This window comes from Rhinoraja longicauda, chromosome 10, assembly GCF_053455715.1.
Source record: "Rhinoraja longicauda isolate Sanriku21f chromosome 10, sRhiLon1.1, whole genome shotgun sequence".
NCBI classification, from domain to species: Eukaryota; Metazoa; Chordata; class Chondrichthyes; order Rajiformes; family Arhynchobatidae; genus Rhinoraja; species Rhinoraja longicauda.
The window spans coordinates 41,519,084-41,544,359 of NC_135962.1; the positions used below are offsets into that span (position 1 = coordinate 41,519,084).

Here is a 25,276-nt window from a genome sequence, read left to right on the forward strand (position 1 = left end):
CCTTCAGAGGGTCTCCTTCTCACTGTGAGATTGCATTTGTATCCTTCCAGTTTTCCCAAGCTAATTTACCCTAATGCGTGGAAGGTATTTTTGGGGGGGCTAGACATACCTTGCATCTGCAGACTGAACGCACAATGTCCATCGTCTGCCCAGTTTCCAGTCTGAAAGCCCGGCATCGCTTCAATTCTTGGTCCCACAGTTTCACTGCTCCACCTTCTTTGGAGCTAAAAAAGCAAAATCACCATCTACATTTCAAAAAGATCAGACTCTTCTGACCACTTTTTAGGGTTTAGCCAACAACATTAGCTTCCTTTGATAATTTTAATGGAAGAATAGAAGTGTTGGATATCATTACAATTACAAAACAAGCTCATTATTTCTCACTAAGACTAAAGAACGGGAATGTATTGCTAATGTATGGAGCATTGAACAGTACAGCACAGGAATAGGTCCTTCGGCCCACATGTTCGTGCCAAGCATGATGCCTACTTAAACTAATCTTTAATTCCTGCACGTGCTCCACATCCCTCTATTTCTTGCATATTGCGACTATCCAAAATGCTCTTAAATGCCACTGTCATATCATGTACTCACGGTCTTTCTTTGCCTCCTGTAACTATCAGGCCATCTCGTAACGTTGTATACATTGTAAACACGGGTCCATTATGTGCTTTGGCTACGATTCGGATGAGAAGATGTTCCCTCCAAACATAAACGTCTCCACTGATGGTTCCTGTAAATGTCAAGTTATTCTGCAAAAGGAAAATCTGACATTAATGTAGTCACCAAAGGAATTGCATCTTTTTAAACAATTAAGCACATTTAACAAAAAGCAAACAAATAATCATTTCACAAAGTTATTTTGGCATGACGTGTCATTTTTAATTGGTAAAATAAAATGGTAATGCAAGGGGAAATGAATATTAATAAAGAATATATTAATTAAATTCTACATCTATAGGATTATTTTAAGGTGTGTTATAATGTAAAGCAGAATTGTCAGAATCCAGGATGTCACGGACTGATTACAGGGCATCCTCAAGGGTGAAGGTGAGCAGCCAGAAGTGGTAGTGCACATCGGCACAAATGATGTTGGGAAGAAGAGGAAAGAGATTCTGCAGCGTGATTTTAGAGAGCTCGGAAGAAGGCTGAAAAGTAGGACCTCCAGGGTGGTTTGTTTCCAGTTCCTCATGCTGGTGAGGGCAGGACCAGGGAGATAGGGGATCTGAATGTGTGGCTGACGAGCTGGTGCAGGGGGCAGGAATTTAGATTCTGAGACCACTGGGATCTGTTTTGGGGTAAGGGTGAATTGTACAAAAGGGACGGGCTGCAACTTAACAGGCGGGGGACCAGCATTTGGCAGGCAGGTTTGTCACTGCTACACAGGTGGGTTTAAACTAAATAGTTGGGGGGGGGGAACAAATTGGAAATACAAGGATGGAGTTAAAGGGAAAGAGAGTATACAAAAAGTTAAGAAAGACACCAGAATTAATGGGACAGAAAGCTCACGAATGAATAGGAGAGTGTGGCCAAGTGAAATAGGAATCGATGTGAAAGGTGAGGCGAGTAATGGATTAAAAGTATATATGAATGCGCGAAGTATAAGAGGTAAAGTGGATGAGCTTGAGGCTCAGTTAGAGATTGGTAGATATGACATTGTGGGGATTACAGAGACGTGGCTGCAGGAGGACTAGGAACTAAATATTCAGGGTTATACGTCCTATAGAAAGAACATGCAGGTGGGGTTACTCTGTTGGTGAGGGATGAAATTCAGTCCCTTGCGAGGGGTGACATAGGGACTGACGATATAGAGTCACTGTGGATTACATTGCTCAATAGTGATTTTAATAAACAATACTGATTACATTGCTCAATAGTGATTTTAATAAACAAAATTTATTTTGTGAACCCAGGATAAAAGCATGTGCTGATCTCTAAACACACTGTATATTTGGGTTCATTCAAAAGCAAAATAATTTCTCCTAATTATTCATAAAAACCATGCAATTTTACATTCACTTTATTGAAAACTACTTACAGCTCCAAAAGCTACAGCAAGCATTGTTTGCATCCTGGCATCTTCAATTGAATTTAAGTTGCCTTTTTTGCTCAGCAAAGCTTTACCGGCAATGGTCCAAAACCGAACATGTTTCACCCCCACTGACACAAACTGGGTATCAGAATCCGGCCTGAATTCTGCCACAAAAATTCTCTTGGTGTGGCCACTTCTACTAGTAACTTTGGTACCTTGTGGAGCAAAAACAAGTTTAGTAGCAAAAATAAGGGGAGATTTTTTATTCTATTATGTTTATGCAACCATACATATATTTCTTGTGTATATTACGTTACTTGTCTGTGTTCAAATAAAATTTAAAAATGCATTATCAGTGGTTAAATTATGCACAGTATGTAAATAATTAGGATTAATTACAAGTTTGGAGGGATATGGACCAGGCACAGGCAGGTGGGACTAGTGTAACTGGGACATGTTGGCTGGTGTGGGCAAGTTGGGCCGAAGGGCCTGTTTCTACACTGTATCACTCTATGACTCTATGATTGATCCATTAAACAATGCACAAAAACAATTAGATGATCACTGCTCTTCATTTTCATCTCACCTTCTTGCCATCTCCAGACAGTGATGGTATATTGAGCATCCAGTCCAACGGAGAGGAGGAGTTTACCTGTTGCACTAAAACTGACACAGCAAACACCTTTTGAATGGTAACAGCGCAGCACAGAGAATGTTTGCTTGGTTGTGGCATCCCAAACATGAATCAACGGGGCAGTCCCTGGGGAAAGAATGCTGTAATTAACTTTAAAACAAACAAGGTGGTTATTATCATCAGGCCCGCATTAATATAAGGCATCTATGATAGTGCAATTGTTAAACAATCCTAACGTCCGCATGTCATGTGTTAAACTGTGCATTGATGGATATCCCCAGGTAGGTTTGGGGAGTGATAATGATCTGCTACTTCAGCAGCGGTTTCTGACTATTGCTTTGAATAACACTCACAATACACTTAAAATCAACAGAAAGGTACAGCAATTTTCATAAAAAATGAGTTTTCTAATTCTGAAATCCTTTTACCCTACTTCTTAAGGTATCAAATTAAATGCTTGAGCATTTATCTATTTGAATGCTACTGAAATGGTTTAGCACATTTAATCATGCAGAGAACTTGCTAAGACAGCTAATTCCTATTCTGTCACAGATATCCCTGTTGACCTTTCTGCCCCTTCCCCACCCTTCAACTTAAAACGGATTTTTTTTTTCTTTCCCAGTTCTGATGGTTTTTCAAAATGAAGCAGTCCCTGTTTCTCCTTCCATCTATATATCTATATCACCAATCTGCTAAGTGCTAACAATATCTTCTGTTTTTATTTCAGATTGTCACCATTTACAGGTTATTGATTTTGTGATTTAGATTTAGATAAACAGCGCAGAAACAGGCTCTTCGGCCCACCGGGTCCGCGCCGCCCAGCGATCCCTGCACACTAACACTATCCTACACCCACTAGGGACAATTTTTTTAAACATTTGCCCAGCCAATTAACCCTCAAACCTGTACGTCTTTGGAGTGTGGGGGGAAACCGAAGATCTCGGAGAAAACCCACGTAGGTCACGGGGAGAACGTACAGACTCCGTAGACGGCGCCCGTAGTCAGGATCGAACCTGAGTCTCCGGCGCTGCATTCGCTGTAAGGCAGCATCTCTACTGCTGCGCCACTGGTAACCTACTCTTAAAGGCGTTGTGAATAACTGTTTTGTATCACTTGGTATTTAACATCATAATAGATTTTGTCTCCAACTCTATCTCTACCTCTGAGCTTTCTGGCTCAGTTAATCTCCCTGATTCAGAGCAGGTGGCAATGTTCATCGAGAAACAATGATCAATCACATGAAACAAACAAAACTTATATAAGGATTCCATAATAAAACTTTTTCCATGTGTCTACCTTTTGCTATTTTGTAATATGAGCATGTACTAGTATTGTTGGAATGTAATAATTTGATTCCAGATATCAATCAGATGAAATACCTTTAATTTATATTGTCTGTTTACCGTCGAAAACCCTTAGGTGTTTTGCAAAACGCAACAATTGTTTCAGCTTGATTCAGCTCCCCTTTCTTGTTATAAAGGCATTTCAGTTAATACATAACTAACAAATCAGCATGGCATTCCAGTATGGATATTCATTTCAATTTCTACTTCTGTTATTGAGCTGCATCATACCATAAAAACAGATTTAATTGTATTAGTTTAACCGTATTAGCTAAATAACAATGATTTAAAAAAAAACCATTTTATCATGTTTTAGATTTGCCGAATGTGGATTGTTTTTAGTCTTACAATGGCCATTCCTCAATATAACTTGTAAAGTAACAAAGCTTTATAATCAGAAAGAAAAAGATCAGTCCCAGAGATCACTATGAAATTTTTGTTCAGCCTTGAAGGATGAAGGGTGACATTCAGAGCATTAAAGTTACTTTTGAAATGTAACTTGAAATTCAACTACAATTTCTAATAGATTAATCTTAGTGTGTTTGTAGCCTTTAGTTTTGAGCGGGCTTCAATTTTATTTGTTGCCAAACTTTTTTTTTAAAGCTGGCAATCTATTATTTTGTTTGAGAGAAAGTAAGGGTGTAGGCCAAATATTTGAGATTCCTTACCTGGTTTGTCAGCAGAATCACCTTTAAGATACATCACAGTCAAAGCCAGAAACAAAATGCAATACAAAATAAAACAAATATCACAATAATACAATGAACATAAGTACTGGTAAATACACAACAGCGTAATTTCACTTTAAACTGTATTTGGCAGTGCTTTATGTTTGGCACTGCTATTTTGGGATATGTATCAGTACTTAAAGTAGATTAAATAAAAACAAGAATAACAATGATAAATGTTTGCAATCCACACTCAATTCCACACACATGCAGTGAATAATGATTTTTTTTCTGAAGGAGTTGGGAGACATGCCAACACATTCCTCTTTAGTTTACATTCTAATGAGAAACAATTTCTGTGATGTGCGTTTACAAAATGAATTAATATTTCAAAATGAAGAGTGTGCTGGAGATTGGCTATTGGGGAGTACAGCAGAAGTAACGGGTAAAAATTATATCGATATTTTAATTCCACATCTCTGGAATATTTTATTCCATGTTTTACATTTGGTTGTGTTTTTCAACTGAAGGTTTTTACTGCCAATTATTCTGAATGGATGATAGCGCTGCACATTTAAGTAAATGACCACTCAAATTCCATATACAGACAAACATACAGTTCATTTGACATTGAAATGAATAGCACAGAAACATATATAAATGTTTAATAAATATTTAGAAAACGTATGCACGATCTGTGACGAGAAGCTCCTGCTGAACAATGATCTTTCTCACCTGAAACAGTGGACTACATTCAAGGCCGACAGAACAGGCCAACCCTGGTTTACCTTCTCTGAAAAGCTACTAGGAGTCCTGTTATTACTTAGGATCAGGTTGATGTAATAAATGGAAACATAGGATACAAATTGATTCAATGTTCAAAAGCTATTAAAGATATTATTGTAAATAAGGCTTATTTTAATATGTTGGAGGAAATAAAAGTCAAAATTGATATTTGAACGGGGTAAAATTGTCTTTATTATTTGAAATTAAATCAAATACAACGGGTCCACGCCCGTCTAGTATTTAATAAATTTATCATTCTGGCAAATCTATTTTTTCCATTTTCAATTACAATATCTTAATTGTTAATAGAATATTTTATGCATTACTGACAAAATGAAATTAAAATGAGCTATATTCTGCAAAATATTTTCTTTCAAAAAGGAAAATGACTATTTTGGATCCTGATTAATAAATTGAGAACAGAATATGATGATCTGATAAATATAATCACATCCAGCAAACAAGCCACGGAAAGAGATCAGTGCTGATAAATGTATTCTTCTACTTTAGCACATACCTACTTGTCCTGTTGCAATTATCTTTTGGAATTTGGGATGTTGGTTAACAGTCAGGCACAGAATATCATCCGTGTGTTCAAGATAAAAAGACTGAATCCCTAAAGTCAGTTTTAAGGAAAAGGATTAATAATTAAATTGGGTAATTCTTGTAATACAAAAAAAAACAGACGTAGAGAAATTTCAACTCAGACATATTTTGTACTATTTTGCTCAGGCTCGCATTCCACTATAAGTAAAGGCTCTTGGCTATATTCTATCCTTCCACCACATAATTACTGGAGCCATACAGCAACCAAGTTATAAACATCAATTTACCTTTCTTGCCATGATACTTGAACTTGCTGTGAATTAACATCCCCTTGATAATTCATTTTATACATACTCTTGTAGAGTTTAGAGGGCTGTGGGCCAAATGCCAATAAATAGGACTAGCCCAGTATGCCAAATTGGGCAGCATGGACAAGGTTGGCACAAGCACCCACCTCCATTCTGTACAGCTTTATGACTCTAAAACGATCTCCTAATCACTCTTATGACAGATGATTCTCCCTATTGAATTGAATGGGGCTGGTTATCCAGGTTTTGTGGTCAGATTTACCAGGATAAGAGATGGAAAACATGTGGAAGGCTGCATTCATCTCATTAGAGCATGGTGAAAGGTACTAAAATCAGTGGCAGATCTGAACTTTGGGATTTCTATGAAGAATGGCAATAAGGCAGCAGATTCTGATTAAATTTCAAACTTCAAACATTAACCCCCCCCCCCACGCTCCCACCTCCCCCCCCCCCCACGCTCCCACCTCCCCCCCCCACGCTCCAACCTCCCCCCCCCTCCCACACCATCCCAATCCATGGAGTACACGTCAGGAACTCCTAAGCGAGGACATTAGGTATTGCTAAGGGGCACAGAAATATACTGCATAATTTTCACTGCTCAGTGTAGGCACCATGGTTCAAAGCAATTTATCCCTGCTATTCTGTACTGTGGTAAAATGGGACCCAGGTGATTCAGATCCCAATCAGACTCAGTCCAGAAAACATTCTGGTGATTTTTAATAACCCACCAGACTGCTGGTGTAAAATTGATAAAACACAAGTAACAATTTACAGACTTCGTCAACTGTCGTGAGAAATTAACCAAAGAGTAAAGGAGCAATTGTCACAATGTATTGATCACTAAACATATGATGGTTAATGACCCGATTCAATTGAATGAGATACAGACAGCTGCTAAAGTAACTAAAGTGTCCAATGCACTTAATGTAATTTATATCAGGCCTTTGTGATGGACAGCTAGGATGACAACACTTGCTATATATGTTACAAACACATGCTGCTATATGTTACAAACTATGCAGTCTTCACTGGTCCAAAGGATATTTGAGGCCATTATCTCAATGTAATGACATTTTCTATTGTGTGCAATGTAATGACATTTTCTATTGTGTGCTGGAAATCCTTTGATTAAAGGTAGCACTATGGTACACATCTCCAAAAAAAAAATTCTGAATTGAATTTCTGATTGACATTCTGAAAAATGATTCCAAACAAATTTGAGAAAATTACTGCTTAATTTCTGTTTAAAAAAATCCCAAAGAAAATAGAACAGTACAGCATTAGGGAAGGCCCTTTGGCCAACAATTAGTATAAGAAAATAACTGCAGATGCTGGTACAAATCGAAGGTATTTATTCACAAAGTGCTGGAGTAACTCAGCAGGTCGGGCAGCATCTCGGGAGAGAAGGAATGGGTGACGTTTCGGGTCTGAAGAAGGGTCTCGACCCGAAACATCACCCATTCCTTCTCTCCCGAGATGCTGCCCGACCTGCTGAGTTACTCCAGCACTTTGTGAATAAATACCTTTGGCCTACAATGTCTTGCCAAATATTATGCCAACCAACTCTTATCTGTCTGCACATAATCCATATTCTTCCATTTCCTGCATATCCATATGCACATCCAAAAGTCTCTTACATGCTACTATCGCATCTGGCTCCATTACCACCCCCAGCACTGTGTTCCAGGCACCACCCTCTGTGTAAAAAGACTTGCCCTGCACATCTCTCTTAAACTTTGCCCTTCTCATTTTAAAGTTATGTCCTCTAGTATTTTTTTATTTTTTTTTCACAAATAGAAAATTATTTTACCTGTGGCAATGTTGTGGACAATTCCAACTGATGCTGTGTGATAAATGATATCAATACCATCATTTAAATAATGCACATTGTTTCGGCAGTCATTACCACGATATCCAAATGCCAACACCAACGTGAGGTCCTGACAAATAAAAAGTTACCAGAATATGCTACTTGGATAAACAGAGGGTGACATTTCTGAAATGTTGTATTGTCTCAGTTTTTTTATCAATGCTTTTCTGAGAAGCCAATCATCCATAGGTACGGGGAGAAGACTGGTCAAATTACATTAATTAATACTAAATGATACAGTCCAGATGTCCCACATGCACACGTGCGCACACACACAAAATTTGCCCTTTTGCATCTACAGGTATACTTTGATTTTTTTTGAGTGGTGCATTTCCACGATTAAGGCAGTCTTATTTGCATGTTTATTGTTCTGAGCAAGAAGTGCTTTGTCGCTCAACCTTATTTTCGCACAGCAGGTATTCAGTTCTTTATCATCCCTAGAATCTTGCAGTTCTCCAACCTCTTTGATGCAAACTACATTTTTCTCTGAAGTCACTTGTTACCAGCAACATCATGTATTTCTCCTCCAAATTCCCAATACTTCACACCATCTAACTATGTTCAGAGCATCGGAAGATCTTGAATAACGATTCTCCAAAACTGCCAGTATTTAGATAGCGTAAAAATACAGATAAACCATTCACTTAAAACCAAATTTCACTCACATACCTCAATGGGTTTCTTTCTCTTGCCCATGTTGTTTGTTTGTAGTTTCTCAGGCTGAGGCAGAGCCCTACTAACAGGTGGTCTGAAACAAAGAACTGTGAATAAGAAAAGCCTGTCTGTCACCCATTCCAGACTTAAAACAAATGTAACTTATACACTAGCAACTCAATGCCTTAACTTACTTTTTCCAACTGTGGATAATTGAAGACCTGAGTTTATATTGTGAAAGAAAAATATAAAAACATATTTTGTGATAAAGAACATAGAATAGTACAGCACAGGAATGGGCCCTTTGGCCCACAATGTTTGTGCCAAAAATAATGCCTAGTTAAACTGATCTCATCTGCCTGTACATGATCCATATTCCTCTTTTCCCTGCATTTCCATGTGCCTATCTAAAAACCTCTTAAATCCCACTATCATATCAGCCACCACTGCCAATGCTTTCCAGGCCCCCACCATCCTGTGTGTAAAAACACTTGTCTCCCATTAAGCATTCCCCCTCTCACCTTATAGCTGTTCCCATCTAGTGTTGGACATTTCCACCCTGGGAAAAGTGTTCTGACTGTCCACGCCTCTCATAATTTTATATACTTCTATCAAGTCTACCTTCAATCTCCTACATTCCAGAAAAAAACAATTAAAAACATATTTAGATTTTATTTTTAGATCTACAAATGATGTCATGCTGTAATGGAATTATTGCCATCCAAGAGAAATCATAAAACATCTCATGCTCTTCATAATTTTATATACCTCAATGAGCTTTGCCTAATGCAGTTTCCCAAGCAGGAATTTGCAGTCTACACCAAAACCCAACTCCTTGCTTCACTGATAGGCCCTGCTTGTTGATGGATCTTGTTGTGTTTGTTGGGGATGAGTGGAATACAAGCCTCATCTACAAAAAACTTGAAACATTTGTTGCAGTGCTTTTCAACTTATTCTCTGCTGTTGAAATCAATAGTGAAGCAGCCCATGTGCCAGATTCAATGTGGTGCCATGTGTTTGCGCACTTTCCCTACTATTCGAATGGAGGGGCCGGGAACTGCTGTAACTTCAGTCTCGTTTGCTGTACCCTTTCAAGAACACATTGCTGGAGTAGGACCTTTGGAAGAACAATGGTAGATTGCTGCCTACATCGTGGAAAAGCTGTTTGTCGGGAAATGTAGATAATTATAAGGGTAATCGTTGACATATCCCCCAAAATATAACGGCAAATGTTTACAAAAATTACAAAGGTGGGAATACCACCTTTGTAAACATTTGCATTTACAAAATCATCATTTCCTTACAAAGAAAGACACAAATCGCAGGAGTAAATCAGCAGTTCAGGTAGCATCCCTAGAGAATATGGATAGGTGATGTTTCAGGTCAGGACCCTTGTTCAAGCTCAAAAGTGGGTCAGTAATTGCACCTGCATTTATACTGAAGATTCAGAGGTACCGTGTAGCAAATTCTACACATTTAGTGTTAAACCTAAAGGTGTTTTTCCATCAATATTGTGCACTCACTAATTCCTATAGTGGGATATTTTAATTGAATAATATTTTTACTTTGTTAGTTTAGGTAAAAATTCTGTTAAAATCTGATCAAGGATATTTATTTCCCATTTGTGGTGCCGTAGACTTGAGTTTATGATTGAACTAGTGCGATGAGCTTGGCTAAAACTAATACGACTGGGAATGCAAAGCTGTTAGTCTGCATTAATCAATCACAATCACAGGTTTCATGTCATTAATTAGTAGTGAAAAATTCAATGATGTGCATCAGGTATGTCTGGACTATTTAATTTTTTTATACTTTCATTATGTCCTTCCATTAAATTATATGAAAATGCAGTCATATTTGTCATTTTATATCAGTTGGATGTGAAAGTAAATACACAATACACAAAACAATTAATGTATAAAATATGTAATTACCTTGAGCCCCTTGACAGCACAGTAGCAGCCAAAAGTAAATGCAATATGTTAAATTATGTCAAAATGACTTTAAGTAACTGCACACAGATAGCAATTACAAATTCATGTTTAGAGATATCATACCAGAAAGGAATTTACTTATTCAAAAATTATTTGTTTAGACTTCATATGTGAAATTAAGTGCCTGCTATGTCCTGAGAAATAATCACTGGCAGACAGCATAACTGGTGGGTTTTCCCTTTGGCTTTGGAAACTTCAGGATTGGAGTGTACACAAATTAAATAGTACAGCACAAGGTGACAATTATATGTAAACCCAAAATCAGATAATGAAGGCCACTGCAAATATACCCATCTTTAAATTTCTGAATCTATGCATTCTGGGTTAAAATTAGTGTTAGATCTATAATCATAGAAGTGTTGGTAGAAAGAAAAAATGGACAGCCTACTATTCCAAGCTTGGCTAAAATGTTAATACGCCAAAAAGAACATCTCTGGGAATAGTCAGACAATGGACACAAAATACTGGAGTAACTCAGCCGGACAGCAGCATGTCTGGAGAGAAGAAATGGGTGATGTTTTGGGTCGAGATCCTACTTCAGACTGAAGAAGGGTCTCGACCCGAAACATCACCTATTCCTTCTCTCCAGAAATGCTGCCTGTCCCGCTGAGTTACTTCAGTATTCTGTGTCTATCTTCGGTGTCAACCAGCATCTGCAGTTTCTTCCTACACAATAGCCAGACAATGGTGTTTTTTAAGTTTCCAATCTTCTCCTTAAGACGTAATCATTGCCCATTAATTTCTTGAACAGTGATATTTCTCCAATTCCTATTCAAGCAAGTTCATTCAACAAATATTAATTTATTTGATTGTCGTAGAAATTGGGCCCCTGCTCAGGCTCACCTACCATTGACATCTGGCAACATTATTTTCAGAAAGAGACACATTGAACATGGATCCAGGTTGTTTTTTTCCCCCCTCTGTGCCTGATGGCTACATAATTAAGTACAGCAGTCTAATTTAGTGACTAATAGGTTCATATTGACACATACAGAGATATCATTAGGTTTCTTGGACATTTCCTTTCATAATTAAAAGTATAGTATTCAAGAATTAATGGGGAAGGGGTGAAACGTATAGCAACAAACATTATAACAGCTTTTAATGATAGAATTCCAGAGAAATCAAAATATCGTATGGTTAAAATATAAGGAAAATAGATTGTGGACACTGTCATTTAATAGTAGGAATGAATGTCCAAATTCAAGCTGGATTGCTGGAAAGAAGGTTTCAAAAATTGCAGGTATTTTCAATATATCTAGGTCTGAGTTGCACCCATATAGCCGGCGAGTTATTTAGATATTGCATGGGCTGGTTAGTATGCAGCTGTAGTGGTTGGAATGGTGTCAGAACTATCTGATGATTGCTTTGGAGCCTGGTTTCTTCTGCAGTTATGCAAGAGGTTTCCACTAAGAGGGTTCTTGCCTGAAACATCTCTGGAGCTAATTCTACCTACGTATACACTTCTATTCACTCAATGGAAAAAAAAAAAAAAAAGTTGTCAGTTGATTTTCAAAGAAACCCGTGTTAATGTGGATTTAATGTTCCAAGTTCCGCGGTTTAACATAAACGATTTAATTTAGAAGCAAATACAAAGAGAATGATGATGGTGCCCTGCTTTAGGAATGCTTACCTGACTATTCCCTGCCTTCAGAGAAAGCAAGACACACAGAAAAAGGGAAGGAGCAAGAATTAGCAGAAAAGTTTGAGAATAGATTAAGTGGAATGTTCAACTTCTGTCATGAGATGAGGAATATAAATATTTCCTGGGCATAATAACTAAATTTACATTTATACAAAGCAATTTATATCAAAAGGTTTCAAAGTATTTTACACAAATTACTTTCTCCTACTGAATATGCAATACAGTTTCTGTAATACAGGGAAATATATTTTGCAAAAAAAATGCATTTATGTTGTTGTATTCAAATAAATTAATACAATATCCAGTATAAAGCTATATATATATATATATAATATATATATATATATATATATATATATATATATATATATATATATAGCAGCACCATGGAACATCATACTCATGCCAAACTAATTTTCCTGGCCCTACAGTTATGCTTTGAAAGTCCCAAAAGTCAAAGAGATGCTATAGCATTAAAAACCATTTAACACAACAAAATATGTAGTTTTTAAGTGTTTCTGTTTTAGGCAAGCTAGGCAAAATTGGGTTCAAATTGGGTTTTATTTATGTATCATGTCGATACGATTAAACAGAGGCTGCTGCAAAGTTCTCTTTCTAATAACACTCATTTATAAATCAGCACAATTTGGGAGTGTTTCAAAACTTAAATACATTAAAAACATTCTTTGATATACTTAAGAAGAATAAACCGTACAGTTTTGTGAACACTTAAAATACCCCTCACAAACCAGTCAGCATTTTCAATGCATCCACTCCATCACTTGTGAGTAACCCAAATGCAAATAACTGAAGGTGGCTGCATAAATTATAGAGTATCATTTACTGACATGTTATTGTAATTTGAATGGGGCATTTAAAAGTGGCCAGACATCTGCGAGAAAAAAAGATCTTGCTCATCCTAACCTGTGCTGTGCTCTGATCACTTCCCATCAGAGCTCCACAGCAGCACTAACCTTTTGCAGCTAGACAGCTCCTCATGTTCTGGAGGCATTGCTCCATTCACCAACCACAAAGGATAGGGTCTTGCAAAACAACTAGGCCTCAGGAAGTGGATGCACTGCCTGTGGCCCTGGTCTGCACTGACGTCCTTACATAACTCACGCTAATTACCTCAGTTGATTGGAGGATTTAGAAACAGTTGACTTAGATTATAGTTTGAAGAAATTAAAATATTCTCTAAACAAAATCAAAATTTAATAAACTTACCTCAAGTAAGATATATATTAATATTAATAAAAAGGAAAAAGAAACAAATTACCCAGAATCACTTACATTTTTTAATGAATGTCAGTGAACTATTCAAATGAATTAGCCCATGCATGATGTGCCAGTTATGGCGATCGTGAAGCTGAAGGGCCAGATACTCTTTGTACCTGGCCCTACAGCTCAGATGTGAAAGACCAAAACACGGTGATGTGGGTTCTGCAGCTCTCTGCTGTATTGAATGATTGGCTAAAAGGCATCTTATAGTTTAGTTTAGTTTAGCGATATAGCGTGGAAACAGATCCTTCGCCCACCGAGTCCGTGCCCACCGAGTGATCCCCGCAGACTAACAGCATCCTACACACACTAGGGACACTTTACAATTGTATCAAGCCAATTGGTGGTGTCAAGGTGGCGCAGTGGTAGAGTTGTTGCCTTACAGCGCCTGCAACGCGGGTTCGATCCAAACTATGGGTGCTGCCTCTAAGGAGTTTGTACATTCTCCCTGTGACCACATGGGTTTTCTCTGAGACCTTCGGTTTCCTCCCACACTCCAAAGATGTACAGGTTTGTAGGTTAATTGCTAGTGTGCGGGGATCGCTGGTGGGCCGAAGGGCCTGTTTCCATGCTGCATCTCCAAAGTAAAGTATGGGAGGAAACCGGAGCGGCGGAGATAATCCACGCAGGTCATGGGGAGAAAATATAACAGAACACAGGTCTCTGGCGGTGTAAGGCAGCAACTCTACTGCCACACCACCATGTCGCAAGTAGATTAAAGCATGTGAAGAATTGGCAAGAAATTGCATATTAACTCATTATTGATGTGTTGCAGTAAATCTCTACAGAAAAAAATGTCTGTAGTGTGAATGGACTAGCTTCTTGGCATTAAGGAAGGTGAGATCTATTTTGATGATTGCTTTTGCTTTCTTGGATAGTATTGCAGCTGGTTCAAGAATTGTATTCAGTAATGTATAGAGATAGTATCTTGCTGAGTAACTATATAACACAAAGCATCATAATAAACAATGAAAATGAATATGTTGACAATTTGACAGCACTGGTTGAATTTGCAAAAACAAACAAAAGTTTTAAAAAAAACAAAATCATGAAAAAATATTGAGCTTCTGTCTAAGAAGTATATTTAGTTCACAAAGCACAGTGGAATTTTCGAGGATGTAACTAGTAGAGTGGATAAGGGAGAACCAGTGGATGTGTTATATCTGGACTTCCAGAAGGCTTTCGACAAGGTCCCACATAAGAGATTAGTATGCAAACTTAAAGCACAAGGTATTGTGGGTTCAGTATTGATGTGGATAGAGAACTGGCTGGCAGACAGGAAGCAAAGAGTAGGAATAAACGGGTCCTTTTCAGAATGGCAGGCAGTGACTAGTTGGGTACCGCAAGGCTCAGTGCTGGGACCCCAGCTATTTACAATATATATTAATGATTTGGACGAGGGAATTGAATGCAACATCTCCAAGTTTGCGGATGACACGAAGCTGGGGGGCAGTGTTAGCTGTGAGGAGGATGCTAGGAGGCTGCAACGTGACTTGGATAGGTTAGGCGAGTGGGCAAATGCATGGCAGATGCAGTATAATGTGGATAAATGTGAGGTTATCCACTTTGGTGGCAAGAACGGGAAAGCAGACTATTATCTGAATGGTGGCCGATTAGGAGAAGAGGAGATGCAACGAGACCTGGGTGTCGTGGTACACCAGTCATTGAAAGTAGGCATGCAGGTGCAGCAGGCAGTGAAGAAAGCGAATGGTATGTTGGTATTCGTAGCGAGGGGATTTGAGTATAGGAGCAATGAGGTTCTGCTGCAGTTGTACAGGGCATTGGTGAGACCACACCTGGAGAATTGCGTACAGTTTTGGTCTCCTAATCTGAGGAAAGACATTCTTGCCATAGAGGGAGTACAGAGGAGGTTCACCAGATTGATTCCTGGGATGGCAGGACTTTCATATGAAGAAAGACTGGATAGACTCGGCTTGTACTCGCTGGAATTTAGAAGATTGATGGGGATCTTATAGAAACTTACAAAATTCTTAAGGGGTTGGACAGGCTAGATGCAGGAAGATTGTTCCCGATGTTGGGGAAGTCCAGAACAAGGGGTCACAGTTTAAGGATAAGGGGGAAGTCTTTTAGGACCGAGATGAGAAAGTTTTTTTTCACACAGAGTGGTGAATCTGTGGAATTCTCTGCGGCCAGTTGAGGCCAGTTCATTGGCTATATTTAAGAGGGAGTTAGATGTGGCCCTTGTGGCTAAAGGGATCAGGGGGTATGGAGAGAAGGCAGGTACGGGATACTGAGTTGGATGATCAGCCATGATCATATTGAATGGCGGTGCAGGCTCGAAGGGCCAAATGGCCTACTCCTGCACCTATTTTCTATGTTTCTATGAATAAATAGATCTTTGGATATTATGGAAACAAGAGAAAGTGCAGGCAAATGATGTTGAGGCAGAAAATCAGCCATGATTTTAATGAACATCTCAAAGGACTAGGTGGACAACTCCTAACTCATGTATTCATTTCTGAAATAGAAAATAATAATTCTGAAATCTATGGTTTTTATTTACTCGTACATGTAGAATGATGACAATGATGTCACATAATGATGACAAAAATGTAAAAGGAGGCAAGTAGAATTAAAGTGGTATGTTTTGTCTGCAGAAATAACATATAGCAATCAAGTTATTCTTATTATGAGAGGCTTTACTATTGTAATGTTGATGTTACAACCAGCAACAACTTTATTTTTAAGGCCCATTTAAGGTAATGGTATATCCTGATGCTTCAAATGAAAGCATTTTCAAATGAATAGGTTTAATGAGTGCTGGAGTGGGGAAAAAGGTTTGTGGAGGGAATTCTTGAGTTGGCAGCTGAGGGCAGCCGAGGGCCCAGCAATCAATGAAATAACAGATTAGAAGAATGATATGAAAAGAAACATAAATTCCCACAAAACAAAGAGATATTTTCCTTTAAATGTAGGCAGACTAATGGTTAACCACCGAAGTATTTATTAGGAAAGACCATTCTATTATTTAACCATTCTAAAACCAAAAACACTCAGGTGAACCCTCTAAATAAAGCTGAATTATGTGTGCAGAAACCTGAAATAAGATTGGAATACAGCATTACACTGCCTGATATAAACACAACACTAATGCTATATCAACCCAGGTTTTCTTAAAGGAAAATCTGCAGACAAGATGTCTTGGCTAATCCTTTTTGTTTCCAAATTTAAAAAAAAAGTAAAATTTTAGTTAAAAATCTTGTCCTCCAGTTTGAATGAAAGTTTTCTATTTGATGCAAGGTACCTTTCCTCAAGTGAAGGCTCTTTCTGTTGTAGATGAGGCTTGATTCCAGACATTGGTCGAAGACTTGTTGCAAGGGCTCTAATGGTGTAATTGATTTCATTTTCCCGGGCAACATCGCTATCGTAACCTACAACAAGCAAAACATGGTCAGAGAACTCTTAAGTAACATTAAATGGTAAAAAAAAACTATTTTGAAATGTTAACCTGCCAAGAAAAAAAATTACACTATCATTGGAGTAATTGCTAACTATTATTCTATATAATAACTAGTATATTTAATCTTTTTTGAATCGGAAAATTTCCAGAACTTGAAAAAGCGAATCTCTATTTTGAGGGGCTGGGACTATCTCAACATTTAAGAAACAGTTAGACAGGTACATGGATCGGACAAGTTTGGAGGGATATGGACCAAACTAAGGCAGGTGGGACTAGGGTAGCTGGGACATGTTGGCCAGTGTGGGTAAGTTGGGCCGAAGAGCCTGTTTTCACACTGTATCACTCTAGGACTATTATATTTCAGAATCTGTGTCTCTGGATCTTGGTCTTTAAGCCTTGCAAAGCATCACAATACATTTCACTTCGGGTGGGAGGGGGACAGTTATTCTGGGTATGGACCATGTACAGTGGTCATGAACGCTATGTGCCTCACTGTTACTGAGCTCCCTTAAGCTGAACAGCATGTGTAGCTGACAACCCTGCGCACTAATTCTATCAATACTGAAGCACAAACAATGAAAGTTACACCAACTAAAATGATACAAAATGGATACTATTGAGCCATATTTCGGGATCAAATAATGGAACATAAAAGAAGAAAGTGAAACAGCATTCCACTGATTTTGATGAATTTGAAAAAAATCAAATATTTTGCATTATTTGAAATATATAATTTAGCATTGTTATTTTAATCAACAGAAATGTTGAGAATATGTTATCATTGAGATTATTATCTCAATGGTGTCAGGTTAGGTAAGGGGGAAGTGCAGCGAGACCTGGGTGCTCTTGTACACCAGTCACTGAAAGTTGGTACGGTAGCGCAGCGGTAGAGTTGCTGCTTTACAGCGAATGCAGCGCCGGAGACTCAGGTTCGATCCTGACTACGGGTGCTGCACTGTAAGGAGTTTGTACGTTCTCCCCGTGACCTGCGTGGGTTTTCTCCGAGATCTCCAGTTTCCTCCCACACTCCAAAGACGTACAGGTATGTAGGTTAATTGGCTGGGTAAATGTAAAAAAATTGTCCCTAGTGGACGTAGGATAGTGTTAATGTACGGGGATCGCTGGGCGGCACGGACTTGGTGGGCCGAAAGGGCCTGTTTCCGGCTGTATATATATGATATGATATATGATACAGCAGGCAGTGAAGAAAACTAATGGCATGTTGGACTTCATAACGAGAGGATTTCAGTATAGGAGTAAAGAGGTTCTTCTGCAGGTGTATAGGGCCCTGGTAAGACCACATCTGGAATATTGTGTACAGTTTTGGTCTCCTAATTTGAGAAAGGACATCCTTGTAATTGAGGCAGTGCAGCGTAGGTTCACGAGATTGATCCCTGGGATGGCGGGACTGTCATGTGAAGAAAGATTGAAAAGACTAGGCTTGTATTCACTAGAGTTTAGAAGGATGAGAGGGGATCTTACAGAGACATATAAAATTATAAAAGGACTGGACAAGCTAGATGCAGGAAAAATGTTCCCAATGTTGGGGGAGTCCAGAACCAGGGGCCACAGTCTTAGAATAAATGGGAGGCCATTTGAAACTGAAGCGAGAAGGAACTTTTTCACCCAGAGAGTTGTGAATTTGTGAAATTCTCTGCCACAGAGGGCAGTGGAGGCTAAATCACTGGATGAATCAAGGGATATGGGGAGAAGTTAGGCACAGGTTACTGATTGTGGATGATCAGCCATGATCACAATGAATGGTGGTGCTGGCTCGAAGGGCTGAATGGCCTCCTCCTGCACCTATTTTCTATGTTTCTATGTGTGGTAAGAAGTCTCAGTATTTTTAAATGTATATTTAATTTCGGGCTGTAAAGTGCACTGCGATCACCTGTCAAAATAGCACTCCATTAATTCAAATGTTCAGAAACAGATACATGCAGTAAAATGCACAAAACATGAGTGCCGTGAAGAGGAAAATCAAAATATTTTGTTCCAGGATTTCACTAAATGAGCCTCTTTGTGACTCTAAGATATGCACAGTGTAATTGGATCAGAAGATACCAAGCAGGAATTTTCAAATCAGTGTGTTGTCGGAAGACTAAAGGGAAGGTGATCCATCATTTTACATTTGTTGGTGGTGTTCAGAAAATAGGAGAAAGAGCAAAACCCATGAATCCTGATCACTGTAAATATAGTTTTAAAGTGCATACGTTTCTGCCTTGCAGATGGGTTCTGCCTTGAGAACTATAAGTCAAAAATTTGGCTGTGAACTGAGTTTCCACATGGCAAAAAGATTCCTGCAGCCCTGCATTAGCCAGCAAAACCATCCTGCTCGATCATATGTGTAGATTGTACATAAATTGAGCATCTGTAAGCTGGGGAGAATCTGTACAAGCATTCTGTACTGGTAATGCTAGATAGAGCTCTTAAGGATAGCGGAGTCAGGGGGTATGGGGAGAAAGCATGAACGGGGTACTGATTGAGAATGATCAGCCATGATCACATTGAATGGTAATGGCTCGAAGGGCCGAATGGCCTACTCCTGCACCTATTGTCTATTATTTTCTAATGCATAACGATGCTCAGTATGCAACTCCGAAGTAATACAAGCAAAAAGAAATACATTTTAATTGGTTCAAAATATCTTTAAGAGGATAGATAAGGAAGACATCCAGAGTAGTTAGGAAACCAAAAGCTGGGGATGGGGAATAAAAACAATTTATTTGCACTGATCTTATCGCGATAAAAAAGTAGCAATCTATCTTTCACTGAACAAAAACAGCCTGAAAAATTGACTTAACATAGAAGGGAAAAACACCGACATTGTAAAACAATGGGAAAATCAAATGCAGATCTTGCAAAAGAAAGAAAGATTGCCTTAGATTAAAACTTTCTTTCCCAGATGTTTAATGGGAAATAGTTTATATGAAAAATGAGAAACGGTGTGAAACTGTTTTAGTTTTATTGAATTGTACAAATGATGGCAAAACCCCAGGCTCACCCACTCCAGAGTTGCAATTACCTTTCGCTAAGTTTTTCTATTTTCTTGAATTGAGAGAACGAGCAGTGCCAGACTGTCTCAGTAAACTTTCTCTCATTCTGAGAAAGACGATTAACACTTAATCAGCACTTAACTAGATTGACAATTCCATTTTGTATTGATGGATTATTAAATTGATCAGTCAGTGACCTTCCAAGCTTATTAAGAGTTGTGGTAATTTCACAAGTGCAAGCAGTTGTCCCAGTATCCCAACTAATAATTCCCACGTATATTTCATCTCCACCAAAAATAAATTCATTCTCCTTACTTCCACTGGTGTGTATAAAAGTTGGTGCCAAATTAACAAACTGAATAATAAGTCGCTGGGATTTTAATTCTAATGTGGCAATGTATCTGGTAGGAAAATCACAGTGCAACATCTTCAATAAATGCAACACTAAAGTAAATAATTTGTCGAAATATAATCAATTATAAATTTTATTGCATTACATTTATGGCAAACGTTCTACTTAACAATCATTTCAGCAATTAATTTTTGTAGGGAAAAATGTACTTGGCTTTTCTCAGTACATCACTACAATAGATACAATAAAGAAAATTATGACGAATCGTAGTACACAATTTATACCAAATTCACATGTACAGAAATTACATTACTTAACTGCACTTTCATGAAGAGTAAACCTAATTAATTTAATGTACTGAATGCCTGCAGAGTACAAACTATACCTACCTCCATCTTCATCAGAATCAAAATCAGACTCCTCACTTTCATACTGTCTGGTCTGCTTGTGTCCATCCACCTCGTATGTCCAGATCATCACAGATGTATCTGCTCCCCCGACCGTAATGAGCAAACTGTCATTGTGTGCCCAACGTACATTTGTTACGTGTGTGCTGTGAGCAACGTATCTTTTGAACTTCCCATACTTTGCCTTAATTCAAAGAAAAGCAAGAACAAATAATTTACAGTCACAAAAACGACTTTGTATGTATAATAGTTTCAAACATCATGATTTAAAATAATTTTGGTAGAAAATATTTAGTTTTTCAATTACTTTTGTCGCTTGATTAAATGAACAATCATTACAGCTACCATCCGGGGGGTGACAGAGACTAGAGGGCATAGGTTTAAGGTGAGAGGGGCACAGTTTAAAGGAGATGTGCGAAGGAAGTTTAAAAAAAAAAACAGAGTGTGGTGGGAACGTACTGCCAGGGATGGTGGTGGAGGCAGATATGATAGTGACATTTAAGAGACTTTTAGATAGGCACATGGATATGCAGGGAAAGAAAGGATATGGATCGCATGCAGGCAGAGGTGAATAATTTAACTTAGCATCAGGTTTGGCATAAACACTGTGGGCTTAGGGTCTGTTTCTGTGTTTCATGTAACGTTTGGAACACCACACCTAAATATTCCTCTGAAATGGGTCAAACTAGTTAGCATCTTCCTTGGCAAAACAGAAAAGCAGCATTTAATTTCTTACGTTAATTTTTTTTTTTTCCCCCATTTTTGGCTATTAAAAAATAATTTACGAAGCAAAACACATCTACCAAACAGATGACAAGATTACTTCATCAATCCAAAACAAAGAAAGAATTGTTTTTACCTTCACTGGATATCGGAACAACTTCACAAATCCAAAGTCATCACCGGTAGCAAGTACTTTCTTGTTAGCATTAAGACAGGATGCAGTTACATCTGTGACATCGCTAACCATAGGCCAAATGCCTTCACATGAAGGACCTAAGACACAAGTCCAAGACGACCAGTCCATTTTCTCAACCTGGAAAATTATTAATTCCTATGACAAAATCTATCAATTTATAAAACAGTCGTTCTGTTAATATGAAAGAACCATACTGCATATTATCTATATACTACTAAAACTCAGATCTTGTGTTATATATATATATAACACTGATGTCGGCTGAATACGGCAATTCCGGCAAAACGGTGAACCGTAGCGCCACGATTTTTGTACCGCCTTAATCAGCATGCGGTTCGCTGCTGGAAAATGATATTTTTATTTAATTCGGACGCATATTTTTTAAGTTACAGAGGTTTAAAAGTGCTGCCCCCCCTGATTTATCGAAGTTTTGACAGAAGGGGGGCGCTGCGGTGCGGATTGTGATGTCACAATGCCCCTGTGAGATGGACTCGAGCTGACCCCCCTTCCCCCCCCCCAGCGGTATTCAGCGTGTGACGTCACAATGCCCCTGTGCTACATTGTTGCGAAGAGCTGTCAAGTCAAGTCCATTTTATTTGTATAGCACATTTAAAAACAACCCACGTTGACCAAAGTGCTGTACATCTGATTAGGTACTAAGGAAAAAATGAAACATACAGTGGCACGCAAACAGTTCACAGCGCCTCCTCAATGAGCCTCAAACGCTAGGGAGTAGAAATAGGTTTTGAGCCTGGACTTAAAGGAGTCGATGGAGGGGGCAGTTCTGATGGGGAGAGGGATGCTCTTTCCACCCTCCCCCTCTCTCCCTCCCCCCTCCCCCCTTTCCCCCCTCCCCCCCTTTCCGCCCTCCCCTTCCACCCTCCCCTCCCCTCCCCCCTCCCTCCCCCTTCCCTCCCCCCACTCCCCTTCCCCCTTCCCCCTCCCCTCCTCCCTCCACACCTCCCTCCTCCCCCCCTCCCCCTTCCCTCCCTCCCCTTCTCCCGGTTACAATGTAAACCCTACGAGGACGGGCACAATGGGGAAAGAGGGGTACTGGGAAAAGGGGAGGTCCCCCTCCCTCCGCCCTTCCCCTCCCCCCTCCCTCCCCCTCCCCCTCTCTCCCTCCCCCTCCCCCTCTCTCCCTCCCCCCTTCCCCCCCTCCCCTTCCCCCCCTCCCCTCCCCTACCCCCTCCCTCCCCCTCCCCTCCTCCCTCCACACCTCTCTCTCTCCCCCTTCCCTCCCTCCCCTCCTCCCGGTTACAATGGAAACCCTACGAGGACGGGCCCAACGGGCACACTTGAGATGGGTGCTACAGTGAGAAGCACTATGTGACCGCGAATGTTTCAAAACAAGCACTTAAAAAGCACTTATCTCTTTTTAAAGTATATTTTTTTATTGCAAGTCACTTAACATACACAGATCAGCATTGGGCCCATATGCTCGTGGGCCACCGGGGCAAGTGTTTCGAAAAAAGCACTGAGAGTGTGTATGGGGAGAGAGAGAATGGGGGGGGGGTCTGTGAATGGGGACTGGGGACAACAGGGGTCGTTGCGGAGGGGGCTTGGTGGTGGGGGAAAGAGGGGTACTGGGAAAAGGGGAGGTCCCACTTCCCCCATCAACCCCTTCCTCCCCCCTCCTTCCCACCTCCATCCCCACTCCCTCCCCCCCTCCCTCCCCCCTCAATCCCAACCTCCATCACCACTCAGCCCCTAACTCCCTCCCTCCCTCCTTCCCTCCATCCCACCCTCCCCCACTCCCTCCCCCCTCCCTCCACCATTCCATCCCTCTCCCCCTCCCCCCTCCTTCCACCATCCCTCCACCCCTCCCGGTTACAATGGAAACCCTACAGGGACGGGCCCAACGGGGAAAGAGGGGTACTGGGAAAAGGGGAGATCCCCCTCCCTCCCCCCTTCCCCCTCCCTCCCCCCTCCCCCCTACCCCCCCTCCCCTCTCCCCCTCCCTCCCCCTACCCCTTCACTCCCCCCTTCCCCCCTCCCCTCCCTCCCCCCTCCTCCCTCCCTCCCCCTTCCCTCCCTCCCCTCCTCCCGGTTACAATGGAAACCCTACGAGGACGGGCCCAACGGGGAAAGAGGGGTACTGGGTAAAGGGGAGGTCCCCCTCCTCCCCCTTACCCTCCCCCTCCCTCCCCCTACCCCACTCCCTCCCTCCCCTCTCCCTCCCCCTACCCCCTCCCCTCCCCCTCCTTCCCCATCTCCCTCCACACCTCCCTCCTCCCTCCACACCTCCCTCCTCCCTCCCTCACCCTTCCCTCCCTCCCGTCCTCCCGGTTACAATGGAAACCCTACGAGGACAGGCCCAACGGGGAAAGAGGGGAACTGGGAAAAGGGGAGGTCCCCCTCCTTCCCCCCTTCCCCCCTCCCCTCCCCTCCCAAACAGTTCACAGTACCTACTCAATTAGCCTCAAAAGCTAGGGAGTAGAAATAGGTTTTGAGCCTGGACTTAAAGGAGTCGATGGAGGAGGCAGTCCTGATGGGGAGAGGGATGCTCTTTCAACCCTCCCCCTCTCTCCCTCCCCCCTCCCCCCCCTCCCCCCTTTCCGCCCTCCCCTTCCCCCCCTCCCTCCCCTCCTCCCTCCTCCCTCCCTCCCTTCCTCCCCTCCTCCCGGTTACAATGGAAACCCTACAAGGACGGGCACAACGGGGAAAGAGGGGTACTGGGAAAAGGGGAGGTCCTCCTCCCTCCCCCCCTTCCCTCTCCCCTTCCCCCCTCCCCCTTCCCCCTCCCCTCCCCTCCCACCCCTTCCCCCTCCCCTCCCCCCCTCCATCCCCCTCCCCCCTCCCTCCCCGCCTCCCAGTTACAATGGAAACCTTACGGGGACGGGCCCAACGGGGAAAGAGGGGTACTGGGAAAAGGGGAGGTCCCCCTCCCTCCCCCTTCCCCCCTCCCCCTTCCCCCCTCCCCTCCCCCCTCCCTCCCCCCTACCCTCCCCCTATCCCCCTCCCTCCCCCCATCCACCCTCCCGCCACCCCTCACCCTCCCCTCCTCCCTCCACACCTCCCTCCTCCCTCCCTCCCCCTTCCCTCCCTCCCCTCCTCCCGGTTACAATGGAAACCTTACGAGGACTGGCCCAACGGGGAAAGAGGGGTACTGGGAAAAGTGGAGGTACCCCTCCCTCCCCCCTTCCCCCTCCCCCCCTCCCTCCCCTCTCCCTCCCCCCTCCCCTCCCCCTCCCTCCCCCTCCCTCCCCCTCCCCTACCCCACTCCCTCCCCTCTCCCTCCCCCCCTTCTCCCCTCCTCCTCCCTCCCCCTCCCCTGCCCTCCTCCCTCCCTCCCCCTTCCCTCCCCCGCACTCCCCTCCCGGTTACAATGGAAACCCTACGAGGACGGGCCCAACGGGCACACTTGAGATGGGTGCTACAGTGAGAAGCACTATGTGACCGCGAATGTTTCAAAACAAG

The 25,276-nt window shown here is 41.3% G+C and overlaps 1 protein-coding gene across 8 annotated transcripts in view; it reads right to left on the reverse strand.

Annotated features, from left to right (window-relative positions):
* LOC144597399 (echinoderm microtubule-associated protein-like 5) overlaps positions 1–25,276 on the reverse strand; it is a 116,458-nt gene that overhangs the window by 8,666 nt on the left and 82,516 nt on the right. For 3 of the 8 annotated variants that reach the window (XR_013547746.1, XM_078406725.1, XM_078406727.1), the window contains 11 exons: positions 21,797–21,973; positions 20,920–21,121; positions 17,027–17,153; positions 8,857–8,935; positions 8,128–8,257; positions 5,981–6,079; positions 4,678–4,698; positions 2,619–2,792; positions 2,039–2,247; positions 595–752; positions 110–224 (listed from right to left, as the gene is read on the reverse strand). Coding sequence is in view for 7 of the 8 variants with exons in the window: in XM_078406725.1 (XP_078262851.1) it covers positions 110–224; positions 595–752; positions 2,039–2,247; positions 2,619–2,792; positions 4,678–4,698; positions 5,981–6,079; positions 8,128–8,257; positions 8,857–8,935; positions 17,027–17,153; positions 20,920–21,121; positions 21,797–21,973 (1,491 nt within the window). In the remaining variant the exon portion in view is untranslated. Of the gene's footprint in view, positions 1–109; positions 225–594; positions 753–2,038; positions 2,248–2,618; positions 2,793–4,677; positions 4,699–5,090; positions 5,500–5,980; positions 6,080–8,127; positions 8,258–8,856; positions 8,936–11,425; positions 12,484–17,026; positions 17,154–20,919; positions 21,122–21,796; positions 21,974–25,276 lie in introns of those variants that run through there. The other 5 variants (XM_078406726.1, XM_078406729.1, XM_078406730.1 and 2 more) reach the window with 5 other exon arrangements.